This window comes from Ischnura elegans, chromosome 3 (genome assembly GCF_921293095.1).
Source record: "Ischnura elegans chromosome 3, ioIscEleg1.1, whole genome shotgun sequence".
NCBI lineage: Eukaryota > Metazoa > Arthropoda > Insecta > Odonata > Coenagrionidae > Ischnura > Ischnura elegans.
This window is the reverse complement of record NC_060248.1, coordinates 49,410,793-49,433,873: the sequence shown is the minus strand read 5'-3', so window position 1 is coordinate 49,433,873 and position 23,081 is coordinate 49,410,793. Positions and strand designations below refer to the sequence as shown.

Sequence of the window (23,081 nt, the reverse complement as noted above, 5' to 3'; positions counted from 1 at the left end):
AGAGTATACACAGTAAAATAAAACAAAAAAAAAACAAAAAAATTGCCTACAAATGAGAGAGGGAAACTTTAACAAAAGAAAATTTTTGGGAAGAGTTCACTCGCATGTAGGTCCACGTGTTTCCCTAGCCAGAGAACTTGGAATTCCTATATCCAAATTGAACACTGTTGCTAAAACACGAAAAACCATTGAAACTAGAGATGTGCGAATAGTATCCGCGAATACTCGAATACCTCAAATACTAGAAAGTATTCGATATTCGAGATCTCGAATAATTAAGCTAAAGGTATGCTCTCTAATGCCTCGAATACTTTGAATTTCACACCATACAATGTCGCACGCACGTCATTGGTAATTGACTCGGGAAAATGTAGAGAACTCTAGTCGTTTAGTGCATGCAATGCTTTTAGGCAAGTTGACGAACTACATCAAATTCATGGATAAGAGCGGTGAAAAGAGTTCAACGTGGGGAACCGAAAATGATCGGGTGAAAAAATCCAAAAATCCTTGGTTTACCCCACCAGGAGAACCTCAGTGCCATGGGATAGTAATTACGTAGCACATTTCCCAAAATCCACTACCCCCTCCATCCATCAGCCCTCGGCCTCTCCTCCGACGCTTTCTTCCTCTCCAAAATAAAACAAGAGGCCCCAGCTTGTGCAGGGTTCGTATTACAAAGACCATAAATGAAAAACTTCAAAAGAAAATATCAAGTTACAGGAGAATAATAGAATCGTGTTTCACCCTTCCCTCTTTCTCCCCCACTGACCTTTTTCTGCCTACCTGCTTCGAAGTTCCCCATTTCTGGAGGTCAACTGCTCCATGAGTCATCTATTAGCCCAAAAGGTGTCTAACAATGACTTTCCGCAATTGATACTACACATTTATTGAATTGAAATATTATTAATGTGCGCGTAATTTAAAAAAGAATAAGACCAAAAGAGACGTATTTCAGATATAATTTAAGCATTTTACGCAAGGAAATAAATGTCAAAATACGACGGAGGCTTAACAATATGGCGAAACTCAATATCCTCGCAGCTGAGCTTCTCGGAAGTTGATGCAGTACAGGCGGTCCTCGACTTTCGTACAATTCGCACTTTCGTACGTTCAAAATTGACACCTTTTACTTGACTTTCGTACGCTAAATTCGGACTTTCGGACGTTGGTTTGTAATTTTTTTTAAATTCCCGCGATGTTTATTGCGCATCCCAACATTCAATTGTTTCAAATGGCAGTATATGCGAACAATACGAACGTATATAATAAAGGGAATTGTTAGTAGTTGACTCTAATTTAGGTGATTTATTTGGGAGAGAAACTGCCTGCTATAGGCTCCTTTATCAAGAGAAGAAGAAAGCCTTCATTGAAGATATTTTTCAAAAGAAGTTGACTAGACATCATCAAATGGCTTTCAATAAAACTAGTAAGATCTTCTTTCTAATTGTGTTTTTTCGTTTGAGTGCTGTTTGATTCATGTACACCTTCAGCAACGAAATATCACCCGAATGTACACCTTCAGCACGAAATATCACCCGAATTCCTTTTGTCTTTTGTCTTTTTTGAATAACATGCGAAATATACGCGATCACGAATATGTCACCTGCCAAATGTCGAATTTTAGTGTAAAAATTAAAAGGTATCCAGAGTGCGGGTTCAACAACTACATTTTATTATGCTTCTTGATATGTCTTTTTATTTTAGCAAATTTTTCAATCAGATCATAGAGCAAAATACGGCCCGTATCAATGCAGTAAATTATACTCTTCCTCCTGATTATAATAGTTGGTTTCCTAAAAACTGCTCTCAGCACTCTATCTTCTTTGCTCCGACTTCTATTGAAGAGGTGCAGAATATAATCAAAAATTTAAATTCCAATAAGTCTAAGGGGTTAGATAACATTTCCACCAATACTGTTAAGGCTATTAACGAAAACGTGGCACCCATCTTAACTTATATTGTTAATTTAAGCCTGCAGCAGGGCGTGTTTCCTGAGAAACTAAAATGCGCACTTATTGTACCAATTTTTAAAAATGGAGATCGAAAGGATATTAAGCAGTATCGTCCTATTTCTCTTCTTCCGGTTTTTTCTAAAATTCTGGAAAAAATAATTAAATCTAGATTATTAAGTTTTTTACAAAAAAATAATTATTTCAGTGAAGCGCAATTCGGTTTTCTGAAAAGCAAATCTACTGAGGACGCCCTATTGGAATTCTGCTCTGATCTATATGAGAGCTTAAACAGAAATAATAAGACTGGTGGTTTATTCATTGATATAACAAAAGCCTTTGACTCTGTTAATCACGAGATATTGCTATCAAGACTGTCGGAGGCTGGAATTAGAGGCGTTGCAAACGATTAGTTCAGGAGTTACCTGTTGGGAAGGTCACAAAGGGTAATAATTAACGATTGTACTAGTGAGGAGGTGTCCCTCACATGTGGTGTCCCTCAAGGTTCCGTCTTGGGACCAATTTTGTTTTTAATATATGTCAATAATTTTTGCAACGGGGCATTTCATGGAAAACTTACTTCTTTTGCCGATGATACGGCATTATGTTATTCGTCATTTAATGTTTCCGATGTTATATTACAAATGCAAAATGATTTGAATAGAATTAATTATTGGTTCTTGTGTAATAATTTTGTTCTGAGTGTAAAGTCAAAGTTTATGTTGTTTGGCTTGAAAAGTACACTGGTGCCATCGGATGACGTTTTCTATAGATGTTCTCATTGCTTGACTTCAAAAGGTAGAGCTAGTAGAGCTTGTAACAATTGCATAAAAATTGATCATGTAAATCATATAAAGTACCTCGGTTTAATATTAGATAACCATTGTAACTGGAAAATGCACATTAACAAATTGAAATCTGAGCTGATTATTTCCTTGAGAAAATTTTATCTTCTCACGTATAAATGCCCAGTTTCCATTTTGAGGACGGTGTATTTTGCTCTGGTAAATTCAAGAATTCAATATGGAATATCTTGTTGGGGAGGCACTTATCACTCTAATGTCAAACCAATTAAAATTATTCAAAATAAAATCCTAAGGGTGATCTTAAGAACCTCCAGGAATGAATCATCCTTCCCACTGTATGTAAGGTTAAAAATCCTCCCAGTTAGACATTTGTTTGTATATAAAACACTCGCACGCTCCGCGCGCTCGTTAAGGGGCTCCGCCCCTTAAAAACTCCGGTTCCGGCTTCGCCGTCTACATTTGTGGCCGCTCGAAGACTTTTAAAGTTCGAATAATCTCACCTCAGCTAGGGGCCGGCTTCGCCGGCCAAGGGGAAGGGAGGCGCCCCACTCATTCCTCGAAACGGCTTCGCCGTTCCTCGCTGTAGGGCGGCTTCGCCGCCCAGGGGTTGAATGTGAGTTGAGATGGGGGAGTCTACAGCGGCTGCGCCGCTTGAACACCGGGGCGGCTTCGCCGCCCGAGGGTTACGGAAGCTCCTCCTCGCCTACGCCAGTTACTCCTCGAAACGGCTCCGCCGTTCCTCGCTGTGGGGCGGCTTCGCCGCCTTGGGGTTGAGGAGCCCCCCGCGGCTGCTCCGCTTAGTCCTCATTAATGCTCTTCTCCACCAAGAGGGGTTCCCAGGGGGATTCGGGGGTTTTAATGTGTTATGCATGAGGTCACTAATCGTCCACAGTGATCACGTAGCGATGATTGTAAAGGGTAGTGCAATGCGGAGTGATAGTAGCGACAAGTACCCATAGAAGAAGACTTAATGGCAAGTTTTTCATTTTTTGCGGGGGGTTCCAACGGACTACCGGGGGTTTTATACTTGTGTTAAACCAGTGGTCACAAATCGTTCTCATAAATTCCGTGCCGATATGTCCTAGGGGTCCAGAACAGTGGTCTGACGATTCTTTTACCTGGAGAGGCGATTTATTTTGGGAGGTTTCACGGGGTTATCGGGGGTTTTAATAGGTGGTAGGGGCACCGGTTAAATTGTGACGAAAACTATTCGGAAAGGCGACTTTAAAATTTTTTTTTTTTCGGCGATGTTCCAGGAGGTGATCTGGGGTTTTCTGGTATTTTTTCCTGTATGGTTTACGGTGGCTTGCCCTCACCAAATATTCCGGATCTAGAGCTCAGAGGGGACGGGTAGTGCGGCGTAATGTTTTCGAGAAGTTCTCCAATAGGAGGCTAAATGACACATTTTACATTTGGGGGGGATTTCAGGGGGATACCAGGGGTTTTAAAGTGTGTACTCCTGGCGGTCACCATCCGTTCACATAAGTTCCGTGGGGATGAGTCGTTGGGGGCGGTGGAATAGTCACGAAAAGTACCCAAAAAGTAGACTATTATGCAAAATTTTATTTTTTGGGGGTGGGGGGTGTATGTGGGTTTACCGGGGGTTTATATGTTTTTACTGCCAGCGGTCATCAATCGTCCACATCAATTCCGTAGCGATGAGTGGTAAGGATTGGAAAAGCGGCGGAATTGGGACGAAAAGTACCCGAAAAGGCTACTTATATGGAAATTTTAATTTTTTATGGGGTTTCAGGGGGTTTAAAGATGACGATACTATATGGTGACATTTATTTACTGTCATGTCTAAAAGAAGTGTGCCCTATGACAACCATATTTCGAGAGTAATACAATAAAAAGCAAACCAGTCCCTGAAAAAAGTGAGTAGTGCCCGCCATTTTTATTTTTTCGTGGTTAAATCCATTAAATTATTTATCAAATGTTTAAGTTTTCTGAAAGACAATGCATAGTTGTAAGTAACTTCAAAGTTTAAAAGAAATCTGTTAGGTTGAAATAGACAAAATCTTGTGTTGATCTTTTAGAAATCGTAATTTTCGGTGATTTTCGGAATATTTTAATTTTTTTCTCAGTAACCAAGGACGATGAAAACAAATTGTTACCTTCATTTCGTAAATAATGTTATGAGCATATATAATAATCATTTTCGTTATCTTACACCTGAAATTAAGTCGAGGGGAGCGGAAGTTATGAAAATATTTTCGAAAAATCAATTTTTGGACGCCATTTTGGCTGCAATTTTCTCAAATGGAAACTAATAAATTTACTTAATTACGTGCCCACGTTTATCAGCTTTCAAAAAAAGCATTAACGATCCGTAATACACGCACAGTTCGCGCGCAGTAAAATTAAAACCGAAAGAGGGTCCCCGGAAAAAGCACGATTTCGGCCATTTTGTCGTCCTAGCGAGGACACGTGGCGGAAACTTCCGGTTTTCGGATTTTTTCTCCGGATCATTTCCGGTTCCCCGCACGCGTGCCAAATTTCAGCTCTCCATCACTTCTAGAAGTGGTCGGGAATTTGTATCCATGAGTCAGTCACCACAAGGGCTGTATATAGATAGGAAGGATATATAGATAGGAAGGATTAAGAATTTTTTACAATAGGGAAGTGCACTAGTGTTTCAAATGCACCAAACACATTTCTTAAATTAGAGTTCAGAATAACATAATGTCGTAAAACCACAGTTTAAATCCTAATAGTGAATACTTTATTCGAGATGACCGTCTGAAATATGGAAAAATTCAAAGGCCGCGAAAACGGGTGTCCATGTTGAATATTGGCCGTGACGTCACAAGGCAGTAGCAGAAGGCAGCTTCTACACCGTTTAGTTCTACCACTATTATTGCATAGAAAAATTACAGAATTTGAGGGTATCCGTTTTTTGCTGTCATAAAATATCTTCAGAATATATATGTGGCTGCTTCTCTTTTGAGTAAACGACTTCATCATTGCGTAATATATTAATATTCATTTACGTGTCAACTTCAAGTTTGGAAAGAGTAGTACGAATAGCACATTGAATCTTTAATAAATGCATGATGGCATTTATTTTTCGCTGGGTATATTTTGACACAATGCCGTTTATCATGCCAAAACTTTTTTTGTAAGAACCGAGTCAAACTTATAAACCTATTTCAGACGTTTGCTGCAAGACTTATTCGTTGCGTATGTATTCACGCCGGCCGGAACGTTCGCCCTTCGCAACTAGAATCATGGGATGTTAGCCTTATGTCCGAGCTGGCTGGTTGTTGCAATGGTTCGCTGTCCAGGATGGGTTCAAGAAAATATAATCTTGGTTGGGAGAAGGAAAATTCCAACGATTTATAAATGGTATACCAAACTTTGATGTATTTATGGTTACTGAATAAGGAGGACAGGTTCAACGCTCCATAGAAATGCGAGACGTTAAGGCTAACAAGGGGAGACCGCGTACCTTGCTCCATCTTTTTCAATTAGGGCGTTAGTTAGGCTGTAATTAATTAATTTTCATGCGTTACTTTTTACAAGTTATGTATATAAATCCAAAATGTCCACTATATCCTAATGGGTCGGTTGGGGTAGTAGCGTGCACGATTCATAGGATAGACCTCACCCGAAGGACCGTGGTTCAAGATTGCGTCATGGCATTATTTTTTGTTGTCTTCATTGTGATCATACGGCATCAAGTTTATCATTAATTATAATTGCAGCAATCATTGACATAAGACAATTTTTTTATCATCATTATGGCGTTTAGGTATTTTATCAGTGTCATTACAAACGCAGAGATACGATGACTACAAGGGTTGGTGTGCGCTAAAATGTTAATTTTTTCTTTGCTTATACTGACCAACTTCCACATTAAAAATGAAAACCACTCTTGCAAGAGCACATACCATTAAAGGCTCGCGGCAAGCAACAATATGCGTACAGGCATAATTAATAAGAACACAAAGCGAATATAAAATGCCATATATCTCGAACACTTGTAATTCACATTACTCCAAAGGGAGTTTACTTACTCAGTACATACCTCAGTACCTTGTACTCAGTACCTACCAGTTTACCTCAGTAGCAGTGCTAAAAGAACCATTCTGAAATATAATTTCAACTAACAAATAGGATGAAATAAAAGTTGATAACCCTGGACCGGGCGCGCTGGCGTATAAAATACGTCAATCTTTGAAAACCAAGGATTTCGACATTGTACGTACATTCTGGGCTATAATGGTCTCGTGTATTCTTACAATGTACTTTGACTGCCTATATTGCGAGTTTTCAAAGTTCGAGGTATTGTAGCTAATTTTTTGGATCAGCAAGATGAACCCGTCACCAGTGGAGTACAAATTACGCCGCGCGACCTGCCGTGTACCTTAATATCTGTATCACCTATAAATGTACTAATTTCAACAAATAAAGATTAACTTTAACAAAAATCGTTTGTTATCATATATGCACATATCATGGGCAAAGTACGCATTTTGCCCGGTCGTGTAAAAAAACAGTCGCGCCATAATTATTTAACCAAACTACTTTCAGTTTATAAATTACGTAGGTCTACGCGGAAGATGCTATATTTTGACTCAACACACTTTCTGATGTGACTGAGGTACCTATTAAGTAAATTATTATAATATAAATATCAATTTGATCTTACAATACCTTCAAATGATCTTCAAAACAGAATATCATCGATAGGTAAGAGTCAGGAGCAGCCTTGAACCATTTATTCCGTATAGCTTGTGCTTAAGGCACGGGAATGAATATCTTCTCCAAGCTTTTGTTTCGACGTCGAGATGAAATTTGGAACAAAAAATCATTTATAATTCTATTTTGAATTCATATTTTCGGTACTAGACGACATTTTTAGGAAGCAAACTCCACCGATTCCCGGAAACTCTCGCCGCGCTAAAGAAGGCGACGGAATTCAGCGATACTCCACTGGTGACTACTGCCTTGTGACGTCACATCTCAATCAAGATGGAGGCACTGTGTTTCAGCGCAACATGAAATTTTCCGACTTTCAAAACGTTTTAAAGTGCATACCCCAGATGCAGAAAATAAAAGTGACTATACTAATGTTTCTTTTTTAGGCTAAACTTTCAAATTCAGCAATAAAAAAAAATTAGTGCACTTCCCTATCGTGGTGGACATAAAAATAAACCTTGTCCCTGCACAAAAACTTTAAGATTCCACGAAATTACTTATATTCCTACACCAAAACTTGAAACTTATAAAAATTTCTTTAATTATTTAGCACCAAAATTGTATGTGAATCTTTGGCAAAAATTACAAGGTTGTAATAGCAAATATGAATTTGTAAAAAAACTGAGAGACTGGTTGTTTAGTAATAAAAATATTGAATTTTTATTTCAGACAATTAAATAATCTGTTCGTTTAGTTGCTTAAACCTATTTTGTTACCAAATTTATTATAAATTTATTTCATGTTAATTTTCTTATTACTTTATTCTAATTGTATTTTGTATGCTTTAAAGATTGTTTATGCACACATGGACAAATGTGTCTATGAAAGACTCATAGAAGAGCCTCTTTTGTTTTGTTTAAAGGTTACAAGAATGTACTGCCGAGCATTGCCATATTTTATGTAATGGCAACCCCTATTCAAGACATGTCTTAAGGGGTGTCTATTTCACTGGTTATGTATGTACATGTAGTAATATTTTGGGGCAGTGGAATAAATATCTTTATTCTTCTTTATTCTATTATTTATAGTGGACGTAATAAGTGGAATGTCAAACTAAACGCCGAGAGGAAGTTTCACTCGATGGCCTACGGAGTTCTTGTTTTTTTAAACTTTTATTTGCATTTTCTGCATATTTTCGAAAGAAATTAGATGATTTGAGTAGTTTTATTAACATATTATTAAAATTAAGTCAATTGAAATGAATTCCGTGAAAAAAAAGGTTTTAGTACGTATTTTCCGCTCTTTGGGAACGTAACTCCTAATTAGTATGGAAGTCAATGGTTCGACTTTCGTACATTCGACTTTCGTACACGTTTTCGGGAACGCATTGTGTACGAAAGTCGGGGACCGCCTGTATTTTTTTCCGAAAGCATACATCAAGTTACGATTTATGAGTTATGCTATAAATCTCAATTGTCTCAGTCACAGACTAACGGATATTTTATCAGGATATTTGGTTTCTCCCAGCTAGAAATTTGAATTCATCTGCAATCTCGTGAGAACTTCCAAAGATGGACTAAAAATAATTGAAGAAGAAGAAAATCCGGTGGAGAAGCGCATGCATTTTGCAAAACGCCTCGGATTGTCCGCAAGCACTTGACAGCAGGGGTAAAGTGAGCTACCTATTGAAAATAAGAAGTTGTATGAAGCCGAATATAAGATGGGCATGCTGCTGAAATGGCGTTTGGTAGATAAGAATGTATATATCAGACAGAAATCCATCGTAGCAGTGTAAATGCCAAGATGGCATGTAATCATTTTTTTCGAGAGGTGGTGTGTCCCCTCAGGATATTTGAAAGAGATGTTAGTTGAATCAACAATATGTGCAAATTGTTTCCATAAAATGAAAATATTCTATTAATCATCTAAATTCCTGTTTGAATCCTTTGAAGGAAATCACAATTACTCGCCAAAATCCTGGGTTTCCTGCTGCATATGCAATCTAGTCAAACATTCCCGCATTCATCATTTTTTTCGTCCATCCCCTTGAAAAATGATAGATCGAGATTCCACTGAATACCTTTTTATTTATACATTCATCATGGGAGATAGAAGAAGAAACCTACGTTTAATATGCTTTGTGCAATTCTAGTAGTTATTCTTAAGGAAAAGGCACAACAAGTTCCAGTGAGTTTATAAGAATTGAAGACTTCAAGGCATCAAACGTACGGCTAAGCCAGTTTAAAACTATGTACAGTGTTGAATACAAATCAATTTGTGATGAGTCAAACAGTGTTGATCCCCAGACAGTTGCACAGGGGAAGGAACATTCTTCAAGTCAGCGAACTGAAGGGTATGCACCATAAGGCAATTATAGTTTGAATGAGATAGGCCTTTCAATGTGCTTCCAATAAGACTTAAAACAATACAGGTGAATCTTGCCATGGGCGAAAAGCATAGTAAAGCTCGTCCGACAGTATTGTTAGGTGCTCATGTTAATGAAAAGTTCAGGCCAAGTAAGGAAAAGTTCAAATTTTTTGCTGTCATAATTACATGTTTTATATTTACTATTCGTACAAGACATGATTCAATTGAAAAGGAGAACATTTAGCTATACTTAAAAGGATTATTTTCATTAAACTGTGCCTACCCTCGAATTACACTTTCCTGAGATTTAAAAATTTTTCCCTTATCCCCCTCAAAAGTGCAAAAGAGGGGTTTTACTGTATTTGTTTTTATACTCATTTCCCTATTTTTACCGATCAAATGATGATAGCGAGTCAAAGAACATATTACTAATAAGCAAGATGAATTCCTTGACCAGTCTCAGGCACATGAAACAGGTTCCCCATAGCATTACTATATTTTTCTTTATTCTGACAATTACCTAGGATTTCAATTCAAATAAAAAGAATCCCTAAAACGGCAGTTGTTCAAACCATTTCAACACAAGTCCGCACACCTTATACACTTCAGTGTAAGACATTGATTATTATGTGTCTCGCAAATACAGTGAAACCTATATTTTACACTTTTGAATGGACCACTTACAAAAAGTGCAAAATTGAGGATATTGTAAAATAGAGTATCATTTTCTAAAGGCGGTATTGTTTGGGACCTGATAAAAACTGGGCAAAATCAGGGAAAATATATAATGGGGGAATGTAAAATCGAGGTTTCACTGTAAATGCGGACAGGAATATTACTCGTGGAATAAAAAGAGCACTCACTAAGAAGAATAGAATAAAATGGGAATTTTTAGAAGACAGTACAGCATCTAGTACGAAAAAAGAAAACATCTACAGAAGTGAACCAAATTATTCAAAGAAATTATCATGAAACAATAATTACAGAGCAGAAACATTGACTCTAACTTATACTACACAGCAGCAAATACTTACCAACACTGACTTGGAACCTCTCCACCCTGGGCTTATTCTGCCTCAGTCGATACTTGATGGACCGTGTGCGACCACTAGCCCTACAGCCTCTACCCAACTCATTGCCAACCCCTTCTCCAACTTGTTGTCCTTCAGGCTCATCTGATGTGTTCTCAAAGGCTTCGTCATCACTTGTAGAGTCCTCACCCTGGGAGTCTGGACCACTGCCATCTACAATAAATATAAGAAATGTCAGCCATTATGAAAGGCCCTTTCTTCAAAGTTCTGAGCCGCAGCTGATTTAGGAATGACAAAAGAATACAGTATGTGAACTTATGTTAATCAAACATTTTGGACTTATTTTTCCTTGAAGGGCTGCCAGGCTTAGTATAACCTCACTCATAAAATGGAAAAAAAAATTCCAGGAGTTTGAGCTGCCACTAACTACAGTGGAACCTCGTTAAAGCGAGTACGGGCTATAGCGACACCCCCGCTATTACGAGAGATAGCCGATGCACCGTCAATTGACCCTATAATAAGCGTGTTAAAAAAATTCGTTTTTACGAGACCCTTTCGGTGTTGGCTCTCGCCATAGCGAGGGTTTCACCGCCGGAAGACTTTCATCAAGACTCCTTAACCTCTGTAATTGCTAGCGATCTGTTAGAAATGAAGTTAATGGAGTGCTCAGTATCAAATTTATGTGGTAAACTGTCGTTCGATAAATATAATGATTGACGAAACAATGCTTTGCATGATTTTTATTCAGTGCGGCGCTTATAAATTGTTTGAATAGTTAGTCGTTATTTGAGTAAGGAAATTTAGTGATGCAAAAAAACATCGCCTTTCGTCTAGATTTATGCTTACGTTTATCGGATAGATGATTATCTGTCGCAGCACCACTCCTGTTCCTGTATATCTGTTCGCAACAGGTATATTGGCTAATGTTTGCTCCACCTCCGGTAAAGCGACAATTCGCTATAGCGAGTGTTTATTAGTGCACCGTGGGGTGTCGTTATATCGAGGTTGCACTGTATATGAAAACCAGATTGCCTTATGATGGTATGCTGTTCAGGCTAAATCCCAACAAGATAAATTCGAACATGTTGACAAAGACTTTGTGTGAATCTTTCAACTTTGCCCAAGAGCAAGAGGGGTATGAAGGAAAAACAGAGGGTAGAGGTAAGTAGTGGAGAATTTTCGGCAAGTAATTTGAATAGAAAGTCTCAAAGGAATTAATGTACAGGCGGTCCTCGACTTTCGTACACTCGACTTTCGTACAATTCGCACTTTCGTGCGTTCAAAATTGACACCTTTTACTCGACTTTCGTACGCTAAATTCGGACTTTCGGACGTTGGTCTGTAATTTTTTTTAAATTCCCGCGATGTTTATTGCGCATCCCAACATTCAATTGTTTCAAATGGCAGTATCGGCAGTATATACGAGCAATACGAACGTATATAATGAAGGGAATTGTTGGTAATTGACTCTAATCTAGGTGATTTATTTGGGAGAGACTGCCTGCTATAGGCTCCTTTATCAAGAGAAGAAGAAAGCCTTCATTGAAGATATTTTTCAAAAGAAGTTGACCAGACATCATCGAATAGCTTTCAATAAAAATATAGTAAGACCTTTCTAATTGTGTTTTTTTCGTTTGAGTGCTGTTTAATTCATGTAAACCTTCAGCAACGATATTGCACGAAATATTACCCGAATTCCATTTGTCTTTTTTTAATAACATGCGGAATATACGCGATCACGAATGTCACCTGCCAAATATCGAATTTTGGTGTAAAAATTAAAAGGTATCCAGAGTGCGGGTTCTACAAATACATTTTGTTATGCTTCTTGATATGTCCTTTTATTTATAGTGGACGTAATACGTGGAATGTCAACTTACACGCCAAGAGGAAGTTTCACTCGATAGCCAACGGAGTTCTTGTTTTTTAAACTTTTATTTGCATTTTCTGCGTATTTTCAAAAGAAATTAGATGATTTGAGGAGTTTTATTAACATATTATTAAAATTAAGTCAATTGAAATGAATTCCGTGAAAAAAAAAAGGTTTTAGTACGTATATTCCGCTCTTTTGGAACGTAACCCCTAATTAGTATGGAAGTCAATGGTTCGACTTTCGTACATTCGACTTTCGTACAAGTTTTCGGGAACGCATTGTGTACGAAAGTCGGGGACCGCCTGTAATTAATGTAATGTTATTAAGTTATGCTGGCCTCAGTGGAGGCGGGGTAAAGTCCTCGCCTGCCTAACAGGAGGTCATGGGTTTGAGTCCCGCCTGGGTAAGTTACCCCTATCCAGGGCATGGTTGTTTGTATGCGTCAAATTGTTAACATGATAATAACACCGATGTAAAAGGCAGTATAATTAGCTGTAACCTGTATAGAGCTGTTTTCGGTGGTAAGGAAATAAATAAATAAAGGTATTTTACTGATTAAGTTAGGTTTGCATGGAGTATTTACGAAGTATTCTGGGAGTATCCCCTTCCTTCATGGACTTCCTTCTTCAATTCCACTAGTGATAATGAAATTCTCTCTCTGACCTGTACTCACTAAATCAAGCTTCCACATCAGTTAATAGAGAAATTGAATGTGAAATTAAAATATCCTTGTAAAGTCTCTGAAATGTAACACTGGGGCATCTGTTTACATGACATTACATACAACCATTTTGCAATATGAGAGGAATGGATTTTAGGATTGGACAAATAGCATTTTATATAGACCCCAAGCTCAAAAAGAAAATAACCCAGTCTGTGAATGCAAGGAATCCTAAAATAATAATAATATAAATATTCCTTTTAAAGTCTCTAATGCTATCTAGTTGCAGATCTATGCTGACCATAATCTACTGTTTACATGAGATACAAAAATTGTCCCTTCTATACTAAGCATTGAAGCACAAGCAAACTTACCAATCTTCCCATGACCTTTCCTTTGCTTGGACTGAAAAGTCATTTGCTTAGGTGGGCGACGATGCCTCTTCACTCTGGTATACATGTCCTCATAAAACTGTGGAAAGATGAGACATAATTTTAAGATTGAAAAAAAATTGATCAAAAAAAGCAGTAATGTAGAAAAAGCCTTGTATTTGCAAAAAAAACTATATTTCTACAGCAATGCTCACTATAAGCTAGGTTGTACATGATGGAAAGTATAATCGAAAACTGCATACTAAAAGAGTAATGGGTTCTTTTGATACTCTTCTCAAATATGAAAGAAAAACTAATACTTTATCACGAAAAATGCACTAAGTAACAGCTTTTCATAAAGGCAAAAAAAAAATTATTCCACTAAAAGTCTCTTGTTGTCAACATACCGTGCTTGCTCGATTGGATGCCGACTTCGAATGCAAGCCGGGTATTTTTTCGTGCCTCTTAAAAAGAAAAAATATTATTCATACAAATGGGATGCACTAAACATACATGACTCATATTCACCCTTTGATACATCAAATCCAGTTTATTTGAATTCTAATTTTAAGAGCAATATTTACAAAAATACAATCGGAATGACTGTGAGAACAGCAAGTGAGAGCACATAAAGAATTATTCATCAACAACTAAATTTATTTGTCATGACTTAGCTTTTCATTTTTAAAGGCAATGCTAAGTTTAAAAAATGGATACAAAACACTGCTTTTGCCTGGACATTGATAAAAAATTTACTGAAAATTTAAAAAACAGGACAAGAGATCCAAGGCACTTAAAATATCCCTACTGTAGGATTAACACAATTAAAGACACCCTAAAACATAAGATTTCCTCCACAGCATGATCAATAAAAAAATATGGAAATATATTCCCTTCAATCACTGACAATCTTACTATAAATAACTGAAGAGCCTAACACATGGGAACAACAATCATTCCACCACTGTATTTAATAGTATGTTACATGAAGTCACTTCTATCATGACTGCTTTTGCAAGTAGGATACATGAAATCCAACAAATTGTTTTAAGTGCCAGGATTCAACCATGGATGGACTAATACCGATATCAAGTATCCACCAAAACTTGCAGTATCAGTAGTATCGGTAAAGTGGAATTTGGCCTATGTCAAATCCATTACTATAACACTTGCCATATTTCTCCAAATATAGTCTCACCCCTTAATTTTGAGGCTTCAGTTTTGGGAGAAATTTATAAAATGGGTTTGAATATATGTAGTCCGCCCATTACTTTTACCATAGGACATTTTTTGAAAAAAAAGGGGGGACTATATTCAGATAAATATGGTAATTTTCAGGATTTTACCATAAATTCAGTACACTAAACAAGGAGTTTAATCCTATGCTTGAGTGCTCTGGCACTGCTTGCCACCCTCCCTCTAATCCGTTAAAAGATTCCGAGACTCATATCATCAAATTTTCTTTCGTCATTCGCATCTTTTGGACCCTAAGCAAAAATAGAAAGGTAACGACATGTATATGTGAACTCATTGCATTTTACTAGCATCCTCTTAAAGCCATCTCAGAGAAAAACAAGATTAACTAAATTAAAGTGGTATATGGATTACCATAATCCACATCATCTACAGTACGACCTCCCAAAAATTCTATTTTTGCATTCTATGAGCCACAGCACTCAAGTAATGACACCCACTCACTTAAATAAGGGTTTTCAGTAATTTTGGAGATCTCAAGACCGTTAGGAATAACCAAAAATTTTCTTCATCCAGCAACGCTATGCTGTGGAAGTTTGCCACCAAGATGGTGTCATTAACTATACCAGATATGGATAAGGGAGTAGTACTTTGTGACCACGAATCAAGTTGTAACTACTCGCAAGGGTTGAGTTGAGTCGTATGAACTATGATAATTTCTGGACTCAGCATTATAATCATGGATGCACCAAAACATTCTCTTTTTTCCAGTCTCCTGGTACTTTTTCTCTTCTGAATACTAAGCCTGATGTAGATTGGAAACAATGATGAGTGCTGATGGTAACTGCGCCAGAATTAGGAGATGTATGAAAATTAATGTGTATTAAGCAGTTCCAATAAGACAATTGAAATGAAATCATCTCAACTAATTTTTCAACAGCATAATTTACATATGTGTACAAACTCCGATGAAAAGCCCAGGCATTTTCACAATTACTATAAGAATGAATTATGTAAGATTTAATACTTTCAATGGCCCAAAGTCACTTTTCTTATTATATACTGTTAACTCTCGATTATGCGAAGCAGAATAATACAAAATTTTCAATAATACAAAGTAAAATTGTGGTCCCAGCAAAAAGCCTATGTTAATTACATGGCACTATTCGATAATACAAAGTTTTGATAATATGAAATGTTTTGAAATTACAAACCTCGGGTCAGTCCTTAGGAGCAAATGGAATTTGTTTATATGAACAACGCCAAAAAATTTGTCCACAAAACTAGTTATTCTGGAGAAAGCAGCAGAAAAATCAGTGCTTCTGACTGTGGTGCATCAGTTTTGACTTCTCGCCTCGCACAATTCCAGCATGCATTGTGCAGGAAGGGAGTCGTGTGCGCATAGAGCCGACTTCTACCGCTAACGACTCCAACGTGGGGAGGGAGTCGTGTGTGGTCTGCGAAGGGGAGGAAGTCGCAACTCACCAAATATGACTCTATCACCTCACAGCTCTATCTGTTGAGTCGCTGTATAAATCCCTCACCACCTTCCCCTCTTCCCCTTTCTTTCACTCCCCTCTTCCCCCTCCCCTCAACCCTGAAGCGCTTTGCTGAGTCGCACTGTGCGAGCGGCTTTCAGGAGTGTTTTACATCTGGTGAGGCAGCTCCACAAAAAGAGATGTTTATGCCATCACTACACCCCACTCCTTTTCCTAGGAAAATATTTCCTTAATTTCACCATCAGCAATTGATTATCAAATTGAGAATTTGCTCAGTCTTGAAGGAAGAGATCTACATTTGCTGCCATTTCAAAATAGATTCATCTACTTTCATTGAAAACTTTCCCAGCTTGTTATTTACCTATATGCTTGTAACTTGCTCATAACTCTCACGGTTTGCTTCTAAGCTATGTTATCATACCTGAAGTACTAATGTAACATACTCTCTTGTTTCACAGTTTCTAACTTTCAAGATTGACTGCCGCCCTCGGTGGCGGTGGGGTAAAGTCCTCGCCTGCCAATCCATAGGTCCTGGGTTCGAATCCCGCCTGGGTAGGTGATCCCTAACCAGGGCATAGATGTTTGTGTTGTGCTTTGTTAACGTTGAAAAACCGTTAAAGGCCGCAATGTGCTGTTTACGGGGAGGTGGGAAATAAATAAATTCCTATTTGTGTAATTCTCAAATAGTCTCCATCGTATTCCCACAATTTCTGCTTGTGAGCAAATTGTAAACCATGTAGCAAATTTAGATAAATTGTTAACCCACAAACACTATGTTTTGGCTAATTTCCTATAAATGGTAGATCAGGATACTAGTGCACTAATTTTCACTTACACTACAGTGTGATTGGATTTCGTTAAAATGATCGAAATGAGGTATAGCATTTCCTTCGTCTTAATAGAGATAGCTCTTCTTTTCTGGTCATAACTTCATAAATGATTTACCAATACTCAAAAAAGGTCACCAGCACCACTTTAGAAATAAACACAATCCTATACTATAGATAACAATACCAAGTTCACCCATGCAATTAATGACTTATCACACAGTGATTAATAGATTCTTTAACATTCCTCACAGATTGCATCAAATTCAACTTTTCAGGGCACTTTCTACAAATGGGGAAACCAATACTAAATAATCCATCACAAGATATAAACAAATTACTTGGTAAATTGTTTATAAATTGGTAAATGATTGGAAACTAAAACAGTCTTAATCATTTGAATTTGAGGATGATGAAGAGCAGTTGTTAAATCATGACTTCAGTTAACTGAAAATGCTGTCAAATTGTGAACAAGCTGCAGATTACGCAACTCAATGGATAAATTTTCACGGGTAAAGAAGTGACTTCTGATAATAAGAAATTGACTTTTTCATGTTTTCACAGGAATAAAGAGGCATAAATCAATATAGGACACCAACGCACCTAATAAGTCACTTACACTCTTACAGAATACCTCAACATGAGCAATTTTAGAGATGTTTCAAATATACCCCGGCAACAGTTAATTACTTCTTTATTGACTGGGTAAGTCCATTCCCAAGTAAATATGACAAGAATTCCTCTGTAGGACAGAATTTAGACTGATGAATTTGGATTTCTAAGTTCAAAAGCAAATCTAATCAACAGACACAAACAGTGAGAGGGATCAATTAAATATTAATGCTAATACGGTGCATTTAAAGCGCATTAGAAAATAATTAGAAAAATCCTTTGCACATGCCTATTATAAGTGGAGCAAATTATATAATATTATTAACCTGCAAAACACACTATAAATCTAGAGCACCTACAAGAAAGCTGGTTACTTACTACAAACATACAAATTTACTGTAGACAAATGGCCATCAACGTTACCAATGCATACAAAATCTTCCAAAAAATTACCTAAGCCACAGAAACTAACTGTACAGGAGGTAATAGGGAACTACATTTTACAACCAAGTTTCACTGTGAAGTATGCAGAAATGCTCAGGGGCAATTATTTTACATATACATAGCTTTACTACACCATTCTTCAAATCAGATAAGAAAGTAATGCTCTCACATCATCTGAATTGGGCTCCATGATAGATGCCTTCTTCTGTTTCTCCTGACCATCCTTGGGACCATCACTCGTGCATTCTTCTCGATCGCCCTTCCTGTCCTCCCTCGAGACTTGCTGGTCTTCAAACATTGGGTAGCCACGGAGTTTCTGAGTACCAAGTATCCAGCTAGTATTGAAATTGTCATACAGTAGCTTCCTTCTACGAGTGCTTCTCCGAACCCCTACAAATACCAAAAAAAAAACAATTCAAATAACATCCCTATATAGGCTAGATGCAAGCTCAATGGAACTACTGACTGAACAAAAAAGAGGCCGCAGGGAGTTTTTAAACCTGGGCTACTTTTTCATTCAACACTCCCAGTCAAAGCACTGCAGCATAGATATCATATTTCATAAAAATAGGAATTCTATGGGGATGTTTGAGAGTATTTAGGCAGATTCTCTTCAGGATGAACACTTAGGAGGAACTGAGCTTCTTACTTAAGGGCCCTTGGTTTAAATTAAATAAAAATAAAATACCCTAGAGGAGAATGAAAATTTATTTTTGAGAAGAACCAGAGTATTTCGAAGAGAGGGAAGAGTCAAGGGAGTATTTAGGGTTTACTGATTCCAGTCCACACCTCAACATGCATGCACATTTCTTTCTTCCCTGATATAGTTCCTTAAGTGTAGGGCTTAGTTTTTCCTCTATTGGGGAGAGGAGTGGGGAAAATGACCACTTTTGACCCTTCCATCACACCTGCACCTCAAATATGCCACTTAAATATTCTACATGGCAGTGCCTTGTAGACAGAATCACATGGGAAATTAAAAACTCCATGAGCAAACCCACACGCACGCTGTCAACATACTTTCTTCAATCCCTAAGGAAGAAAATTAACATCAGTGAACCCAAGTGTTTAAATTAGATCTTTAATGACTTGAGAGCGCAGAAATTAGCCTTTTGCATTAGTTTAAGGTGAAATAAGAGGATCAGTCCAAAAATCGTTGAAATCATTAAACAAATCAGGAATAGGTATGGTACTTTAACCAAAATGCAGCATTGAACATCAGGTCAACAGGCCGTTAGAGCAAATTAAGTAGGCACTGAGGATGGACATTTTTCTCTCAACATAAAAAACATAGAGAGATGCCAGAACTTCCAGTGCCAAGATTTTATCCCTTGTCCCACGGAAATGAGTTATTGTGAGATCCACAAACTTAAATGGTGAACCTCTAGCATTTTTTGATACAAATTCAGATTAAAACATTTACTTTTAAAGCTATAATCGTCATTATGGGAGACAAATTATACAATTAAAATACTTTGAAAAAACCTAAAGAGACTACAAGTAAAACAACTAATGGTGGCAAAAGTTGTGATAACTGTTTTACTATTCTAAGAACCAGATGCATACCGAAAAGACTTATCATAATTAGAGCAAACTGCTAGAAGAAAAAAAATCAAAATGGTCAAGAAGCGCCAAGCTTCACCTTAGAACAACCCAAAGGTGCACAGTGGTGTGAGTGTTAGCATTTCAGTTTATGATAGCATCGCCCAACTTATGACCAAAGTATTGACCAAAATTATTCTCACAATTATTTTTTAAATAACCCTGAAATTCACACCTGAAAATGCTATGACAATTGCACCTATATTGCAGCGACCCGTTTTCTATCACAACATAATTCTCAGCAGCAGTAGTTTCGTAACTTAAAGATTTATTGGTAATAATGCTCTTGAAATATTTAGATAAAAGGATGGTGTGTAGGAAGTACATTTCCAACACAATGAATCTAAGTCAGTATGTACAGCAACATTTTAGGCTACATTTTAGCTAGTAGAATACTGTATAAGCGCGTGTAAGAGGCGCACCTTTTTTCCCAGAAATTGCAGCCGAAAATGAGGGTGCGCCTCTTACTCAAACTTCTAATCTTCCCCCCTCCCCTTCGCCTGTCGCAAGTCCAAGGGGAACTGAGTGGCCTTGGTTTTCAGTGTGAGTCAGTCATCTGTAATCCTAGGTCAAAAACAAGCGGTAGGCAGGGGAGTTTCTCCCTCAGTGACGTATTTTTAAAATGCTCCTCTTTGCTTTTCTTGTCGCCGCCCGCGCAAGTATTTTTCATCGCGCCGTCACGTCGGTACCCCAGAGGTGAACATGGGAAAGATCGCGCGGGGGTTTTTCGCTCTGGAGGGCGCGCTAAATTTACTCCCACGAGTGGGCATCCCGCGGTATTTATACTGCATATAGTAATCGGTTATCAAACGTAGAGAAACGCGTATTTTTGAATGACAGACCTGGTCAATAGTCAATATCTGTCTTGCCGAGTAATTTCCATTACACTGAGGACCTGATTTTCCAAAATTCATCTTCAGACGCTAATATGAGGATTACTGCAACTGAAAATTATATTGGTGTCAAAACCTGCACTTTAAAATATTCGAACGAGTGTGTTGTACTAAATTGTGGATGGAAGAAATGCTTATAAGTTACACGCGCGGAAGGAGAGGTCCAGGGGAAGGAGCGCGATCCCTCCATCTTCGAAGCAAGCAACGAAATACGGAGGGGAAGGAGCGCGCTCCCTCCCCTCCGTATTTCAAGCTACGAGGCTGTGAGCGAAGGAGCACGGGAAGAACACGTCCGATCTTGCATGTGACGTCGTTGCCTTCAAAGCGAAGGGGCGAAGGTGCAGCAATGTGATACACGCAGTTTGCGTTGCCTTAAGTTTCCAGTCCGTCTCGTCTTGTTTGAATGCGCTTATGCTACGCTTGTTTCTTCCGAAATTGTCCTGTTTGGACTATTTTGAATATTAGTAGCCTTGTTGTAACTATAGATCTTTGTGTCAAACAATTAGAGCTTAAAAAACTTAAATTCTGTCAGATATGCATCGCGTTAGATCTCTTTCTTTTTTTTAACCTCATGCGTGTCATACAATTGTTGAAAACTATCGAGATATCTTCGGGCTCAGTAGATGACTCACCTAGCATTTGGCCTCCCATAAACTGGGAGATCGATCAAGGTCAGTTGGTGAGACGGGGTAGGGATGAAACACGTTTCCATTGTTCCCCTGTAACTTGATGTTTTCCTATTTTCCTGTGGGGTCTCGGAAAGGAAAAAAAAACGGCAGAGGCATTGGCTGATGGAGGGCCGAGTGTGGTTCCGTTAAATCTACGATGTGGTTATTATCCTACGGCGCTGAGATTATTAATTAATATTGAAAGAGGAAAGTTCGATAACTGTCGAAATTCCAGGCGTACGTCTGCAACACCGCGCGATAGTATTAAAAAATGCCGCAAAATGTTTTTCTTCATAGCTCCGATGCTCAAAATAGGGGTGCGCCTCTTACACGTGTGCGCCTCTTACGCACGCTTATACGGTATTTAATACCTTTGTACGTCGTTTCCAATGCACGACCAATCAAGCCGAATATTTTGTACGGTTAACTTAATATATTTAATATACACGACCCGGGTTTCGTAAGATGGTTACATCTTCAGGTGCATCAATTATGCTTGCATCACCTTAAATACCAAATCTGGTGCGACAGTAGGAGGGTATTCAAGGAGATGCACCTGAAGATGTAACCATCTTCGATGCACCTGAGGGTGTAACCATATTATGAAACCTGAGTCTGGTACAGCACGCTCCCAATTATCTGTGTTAATGATGGGGAGAGACGGCATGAATAATCAGAAAGCACGGATAATTCAAACTTTCACTTAAATGTCTTGTAATGTTCATAATTTACGTAATACAAACAATATATTATTATTTATGCAGTTATTCTGTTATGTAAAAGTGCTTCCCGGACTCATTGAGAGCTTTCTTCGCCAGTTCACGATCTTTTTAGCGGCGATAACATGGTGGTACTTGAATTAATAATGCTCCATGTAAGGCCTGGTTTCGAAAACCACACTTCCGTGGCTGTGTGATCAAGGATACAGAAAAGTGGTTTGCACGAATGCTTCAAAACCACTGCTCGACGTCGGAACTAAACTGTCAGGCACCACACCACGTAGTCACATCTTGCTCAAGTTGCCCGGGTTGCAACTGCTGCGGACGTGTATCCGTGACCACGAAGTGCGGTCGCGCACTACGAGGCTTGGAAAACAAGAACACGATGCTCTGGAGAATGCAACTAGTGCACGATTGCTTCTGTTTTACGAAGGAGAATCTAACAGAAATAAAAAGCCCAGTATATCCTAGCATTAATGCAGTAATTCCGATGATTTTGCATCTGATTTTTTTTATAAAGATCACGGAAAATGTTGAGCGAGAGTGAAAATCATGCATGGATAATCCACAACACGGATATACCACAGCCGGATAATCAAGAGTCTGCTGTATTTGAAATATAAGAAGTGAGCCTTACAAAGCTTGTGTGAAAAATCGACATGGAAAAAATCACTCCCCTTAACCAGGATCCAGGTCAAGGCAATGGATTTTTTCTCAGTGGATTTTTTGCACCATTTCTGCATTGCGGGTGACTCTGTAAAGATATCACTTTGGGTAGTCCCAGTATTCTTAAACTTACTAAGCTTATTCTTTCATTTTCCACAATGGAAAGGTTTCACCAAGTCAAGCCTGAAAACATCAGTTATACAAGTATTTGGAATGTGTCCTGCTCGTAAGTTGATGAGTACCCATAAGCAAGTT

General features: G+C 38.1%; 1 protein-coding gene across 5 annotated transcripts in view; it reads right to left on the bottom strand.

Annotated features, from left to right (window-relative positions):
* The window catches only part of LOC124155754 (ATPase family AAA domain-containing protein 2-like), a 57,378-nt gene that overhangs the window by 27,847 nt on the left and 6,450 nt on the right, over nt 1-23,081 (bottom strand). For 4 of the 5 annotated variants that reach the window (XM_046529836.1, XM_046529840.1, XM_046529838.1 and 1 more), the window contains exons 4-7: nt 18,448-18,668; nt 14,110-14,166; nt 13,706-13,802; nt 10,801-11,010 (exon numbers count right to left, since the gene is read on the bottom strand). In XM_046529836.1, the coding sequence (XP_046385792.1) occupies nt 10,801-11,010; nt 13,706-13,802; nt 14,110-14,166; nt 18,448-18,668 (585 nt within the window). The remainder of the gene's footprint in view (nt 1-10,800; nt 11,011-13,705; nt 13,803-14,109; nt 14,167-18,447; nt 18,669-23,081) is intronic. The other variant, XM_046529839.1, reaches the window with a different exon arrangement.